General features: G+C 41.6%; 1 protein-coding gene across 1 annotated transcript in view; it reads left to right on the top strand.

Moving 5' to 3' along the window:
- Nucleotides 1-2,420: 2,420 nt before the first annotated feature.
- The window catches only part of ZNF827 (zinc finger protein 827), a gene marked incomplete at both ends in the record, with an annotated part of 45,079 nt that continues 41,499 nt past the window's right edge, over nt 2,421-6,000 (top strand). The window contains 2 exons of the mRNA XM_009081758.1: nt 2,421-2,506; nt 2,609-3,619. Of these exons, the coding sequence (XP_009080006.1) occupies nt 2,421-2,506; nt 2,609-3,619 (1,097 nt within the window). The remainder of the gene's footprint in view (nt 2,507-2,608; nt 3,620-6,000) is intronic.

Genomic DNA, 6,000 nt, shown 5'->3' with positions numbered 1-6,000 from the left:
TGCTTCCTGTCAATAACGCTGCTTCTTGTCAATAACCTGTTGGTGTTGCTCTTTCATGTCTTCTCCATTCAATGGAGAATTTGCATGTCTGGAAAGAGAAAGGCAATCCATGTCCTGTTCTTATCCATCTCTTCTTTCCCCTCCATTTGTAGCATTGACTTCAGATACCAGTGCTCTCTTCCTCAGCTACTGTGAGTGTTCTCTGATATGTCAGCTTTAGAAAGGAGGGATTGTCATGTCCCACATATATTTTCACTATCTTTTATAGTAGGAGCAAGAAGTGGTGCGAGTGAGAATGAAGAATTCATTCCAGTGCAAGCAGGAGAAACAAAATTCAGGTGCTGATAGAGCAGTGCTGTTTAATTGGTGTTTTAAAGGTTGGTTGCAAGTAGGAAACGTATCAACGCTAAGAAATTGAGGTACATGGCTAAAAACAGAAATGTTTGGGCATTTAGTAAGCTGTAGATTTCTCTAACACCGAAACCCACCTCCTCTTGTGTCTGTTTACACTTAACTATCTCTCAAACTGTGATTTTTGACTGTAGCAAGTGAAGGCAAATGCAGTTCTCCCTCCCTATGTATGCCTGGGTAGAAGAGGCACAGGAAGAGTAGAGTTTGCAGGGGAGAGGAGGAATCATTTCAGTACAGACACGTGTAAGCAGTTCTGTGGATCTAAGTGGTAGGATGCAGGTGAGCTCTGGCACAGATGCTGTGTAGTGGTGTCAGCTGAGGGCTGTGTCCCAGAGGATGTGCCCTGCACTTGGTGTATCAGTTCAGATAAAGTGCCAGTAAGATGCTTTTTTGGCTTTCAATCCAGAACTTGTTTGCATCTGGGATGAGTGAACTGATCTCTCATCTGAGTGCACCCAGCTGTACAGACATGCTCAAGTTACTTTTTAATGTTCACAGGGGGAAAAGGGAATACATCCAGTTCTCCTTTAACCTGCATAAGTGCTGGTTCAACTGTTTAGCATGTAGCTCCTTTATTTGAATGTGCAGGGAACTGGCCTTTATGTGCATGTTATTGCTAGTCTTGCTGTTTCTGTGTTGTTAACTTGGATAATACCAAAATAATTCTAGGTAAGTGCTTGGGGTTTTGCTTGGCTTTTGTGCCTTTTGAATAGGGAAAATGCTAACCCTCTTCTGCTTGAATTACTAAGCTAAGGTAACTGAGTGGGTTTATTGTGGGCTCTTGAAATACTGGTGACTTTTTTCAAAAGGTTTTGGAGGAAAATAAACTTTCTGTGAGACTGTGAGACACCTCATATTCTGTATAACATAAAAAAAAAATCCTTGTTTTCAAAGTTTGTGTTGGTATCTCTGTACTCATGATATATTTGTCTGGGGTTTTCCTCCTTAAGTTCATTGCATCAAAGCAATAATATAATACGAAGTTTTTTATTCATCAGCTTCTCTCCAAGTTTTGTAATTTGCTGGAATTAAATTGGGAATCTGGGAATAGTACGTGATCACAGATATAGTGCATATCATGCAGGCTCATTTCCAGAATGCCAGTGCAGGGTTATATTAAATACTTTTGTTTTGCTGTAGTATGATTACAAAGATTCTTTTGTAGCTTGGGGCATTGAGTCTAAAAGCAAGAAATGTGAGAGGTATTTGGCAGGAGAAGATAACATAAATTTAATTCTAGCATTGTTGTTCTATGCTATGTTCTGATTGGCCAGGAAGGTCTGCAAAAGAAGTCTTGGTCATGTCTGTATAACTTTGAGTACCTGTCAGGAAGAAAAGCAATCCAGGGTCACAGTGCTTTAAACACTGGCAGTTATGTCTCTGGAGAGAGTAGGTGTGTTGCAGTTATTGGAGAGGAGAAAATGTATCTCACTGCTGTGAGACCAAGACTTCTTTTTCTCTTTTCAGCTAAACCAAATTCAGTTTAGGATGGTCTTTAAAACTTGAATAAAGAGTGACAAGCAAATGACAAGCAAGTAGTGTCTGTATAAGATGACACTGCATGTGTGATACTCCTTTCCCAAACAGTTGGAGAGATGAGAGCTTTAACCTGCATTCATGTGTTAGTCATTTCAGCTATTCAGGAATGAATTGTGGATTATTAGTACAAGTGTTATTTCATTTTAGATAGAGGTCACTGCAGGATTGGGCTGAGATTTGAGCAGCTACACACCTGATATGCTTTTGAAGGTACACCTGTGCTAGCTGTACAAATACAGAAGTATCCAGTAGTTTCTGGGCCTGTTAAATCCCTGCATTATACCAGAGAGTTCATAATATCTTGCAGGATGTACAGGCTATACCAATAAAGAATTATTTGCAATACATGAATATATATATAATGTCTCCATGCACTGTTGCAGTTTTAGCTGGTTTAGTTATGCTGACTGGAAGAGTTCAGGCTTGAGTTTGCAATGGGCTTGAGTTTTGCAGTCATTATTTTGTCTAAGAAAGACCTATTCGTTTTCCAAAAATCTTTTTCCTGGTCACTCAATCCAGTCTGTTTCCAAGCCCGTGCACTTTAGGGGTATGTTAGGTGACTGTTCGGGAGGGTCATGCAGAGGTCAGGCATGCTTCATGCTGAGAAACCATTCTAGGCAGATTTGGGAATAATACTGTTGTTCATGGTTCTGCACAGATGGTACCAGGCAGGAAGAAGTGGAAGGTGAACTCAGTGAAGAAGAACGCTGGTTTGGAAATTCTTCAGAAACTCCTTCAGAAGCATCATATGGAGAAGTCCAGGAGAACTTTAAGTTGTCTCTTGAGGACAGGATCCAAGAGCAGTCCACTTCCCCAGATACTTCTTTGGGAAGTGCAACTCCTAGCAGCAACACCGTGGAGCTGGGATCCATTGAGAGTGAGGCACTAAGAGACACATTGCAGAGCAAAGAGCACCTTTCTCCCGATGTGCCATCCCTGTGTGAAGAAGAACCTCCTGGCCCAAACAAGCCCCTGAGCAGTAACCTGAGGCGGCTCCTGGAGGCTGGTTCCCTCAAGCTGGATGCTGCTGTTACAGTCAATGGCAGAGTTGAGTCCCCTGTAAATCTTGGCTCCAATGTCTCCTTTTCTCCACCTGCTCATCATGCCCAGCAGCTAAGTGTTCTTGCCAGGAAGCTTGCTGAGAAACAGGAACAAAGTGACCAATACAATGCAAGCAGTCACTTTATATGGAACCAAGGTAAGTGGTTGCCAAACTCAACCACCACCTGTGGTTTGTCCCCTGATTCAGCTATCCTGAAACTGAAAGCTGCAGCCAATGCTGTCCTGCAGGACAAATCATTTTCAAGGACTGAAGAAACTGTAAGATTTGAATCCTTTTCCTCACCTTTTAGTTCTCAGTCAGCCAGTTCCACGTTAGCAGCTTTATCTAAGAAAGTGAGTGAAAGAAGCATGACTCCTGGGCAGGAGCACCCGCCTCCGGCTAGTTCTTTCCTTTCCCTGGCTTCCATGACCTCTTCAGCTGCCCTTCTCAAGGAGGTTGCTGCAAGGGCTGCAGGCACCCTCTTGGCTGAGAAGAAGAAATCACTGGTTGCTGAGGATCCCCTGCAGCTTTCGGAGATGAAGCAAGAGAAAGCAACTCCACCACAGTCTTTGGAGTTATTGTTACTACCAGTCCCTAAGGGAAGAGCATCCAAACCCTCTAGTACAGGTATGGATACTGTTTGAGCCACTAAGTAGAATGTATTTGTTTTGCTATAGGCTTATATAACATATCTTCAATGGGTCTGGATTTGGTTTGATTCCATGTCTTATGAGTATAAGAAATAGATACTTCAGGTGAACAATAGAAAAGCTTTTTAAGATACCACTTTGAGACCAAACTGTCACAAATGTTTCCATATTTGAAAGAGGCAAGTGTACAGTTCAGTACATTTTTTTTCTTTTATTCCATACAATAGTATTTCCCTCTCTTACCAAGTTTAGAATAAGTCGACACAAAAATATTTAATGGAGGAGATAAAAGAATCCCTGTTAGGGAGCTCACAGTATCAGTGAGCATGTACAAAACTCGTGCTTTTGAAATATTGGACAAGGGAGAATTCTCCCTCCTGCTGTCTCTGTCACAAATGGACTTTTGTATAATCGCTTACTACCCTGTCCTAATTTACCAGAGTATATTATTATGTTGCCACTTTTCATTAAAATGTTTTTACAATCCTTTGTTGCTAACAAAAATCCCCCAACTAAACTGCATTTCTCTAATTTGCTCAACAAGAGCCGTTTTACCCTTCTGACTTCCCTCCACCAGTTCCAGCTGTTGACAGTCAAGGAATCAGGCTGATAGGGGAGAAGAAGAAACTCTCTTGGTGTAACAAAAGCTTTAAAGCACTGGCATGCCATGCAGGGGGAATTTAACTGATCCGTCTTCAAAATAAGGAAAGATAACTTTTCTTTCAAGCCTTTCTATAAAAAGTTCACATCATGGATTCATATTTCTAGTAGAACACGCAGCCTTAGGTGTCGTCAGTGTTCTCCCTGGAGTGGGATTCTGCCACAGAGGGAGGGGAAGCATGACAGCTGCCTTCACCAGATGCACACAGTGGTTTAGTATTTTAGAGTTTTATCGGGAGTACTAGCTTGGCAGTACAGGTGTAGCATCCAGACATGAAGCCTGACATGGATGTTGGATGAGTGCATTGCTGTCTTTCTGACCTAATGTTTTTTGTTAGGGCTATTATGAGGTCTGATCTGCCCCTGTGTAGCTCTTGGTAAAAACTCATAGGGTAGGAGCTAATGGATGGACAGCAGTGCTCATCCCTCCCTTGGAAGAGGAGAGGGAGGGAAGCAGTGGGTTGCAGCCAGTACCAGTTTTTTGCTCTGTGTTACATGTGTTCTACAAATGCTTTGCTGGTGTGTTTTGCCAAGGCAATTAGAGTGGCAGACTATTCTTGGCATGGGTCTGGCCTAAGGTTTTCATTAGTTTAGATGAAGTCTTTTTTGGAGTAACATAAGCTAAATCAATAAAAGGCCCTTTCATGTGGGAATAGGAGTACCCACACTGGCCAGACCATTGTGAATCTGGGCCTTAATTTAATGTAACTCTCCCCACAAAGACTGCCCTTCATATAAAAAAGGCAGCAGTGCACAGAAAGGAAGTAAGGTTAAAATTTATTTGAAGTTCTTAGTTTCTTTCCTGCTGGGGAAAGAGCTGTTTGCATCATAAGTTTTTACTGGGGAAAAGTAAATGGTTGCAGTAAAATCCAAGTTCTGTGTCTGACCAGCAAACTGGGGGATTTGTCTGTGCAGCTTATGCTAGGGGAGTGCTCTGTCCCAGTGTACTGGCACTTTATGAACTAGCTCTGATGCAGCAAATTCCTAGCAACTATTCTCTTTGCTGAAGGCCCAAGCATACTGTGCTGCTAAAAGATAAGAGTGGGGGCTGACTGCCTCAAGTCCTTGAGAACCAAGGGACAGCTGTTCATTTTTTATAACATACAGGACCAGTTTCCCAAGAGGAAGGGTGTTTCCTCTCAGTCCATACACACTGAGTCAAAGCCAGTTGGCATCCAAGCAAACTTTACAGTGTAATGTTAATAACATTTCTTTAAGTCCCTTTTTTTGGTATTCTAGTAAGTTTTTCCTTTATGAATAGCTAACTGACTGAAAATTAAAAGCAAGCTGTTGGTTAGCATATCTTGGTGTTGATTATGGAAAGCCAGGCTCCTTGATTCCTTCAACCATGGAGAAATACAGCTTGTGAGAAGAGGTCACTGTTTAGTGACCTTTGATTGAAGACTTCTCACTTCTGTGGAAGTTGAGTAAAGCAGCTGAACTTGTATATTTGGCCATGAAAATAAATGTTGCATGTTCCTGATTCCTTTTGCACATACAGCCTTATGGCACTAAAAGCAAAAAGTAGTATTTAATTTTATAATGTTTTATCTTTTTTTTTTTGTCTGTCTGGTTGCTCCTTGAGACTTCTTTTGAATCTTGTTCCCAAAAAGAAACATCTTTTCCCAGTAGGCATAGCTTGAGAGGTCTTTTTTTTCCCCCCTCTTATACTTTGAACTTTTAATGCACTGGTGAGTT

Source organism: Acanthisitta chloris, unplaced genomic scaffold (assembly GCF_000695815.1).
Source record: "Acanthisitta chloris isolate BGI_N310 unplaced genomic scaffold, ASM69581v1 scaffold21359, whole genome shotgun sequence".
In the NCBI taxonomy this organism is placed as follows: Eukaryota; Metazoa; Chordata; class Aves; order Passeriformes; family Acanthisittidae; genus Acanthisitta; species Acanthisitta chloris.
This window is presented reverse-complemented; position numbering and strand designations above follow the sequence as displayed.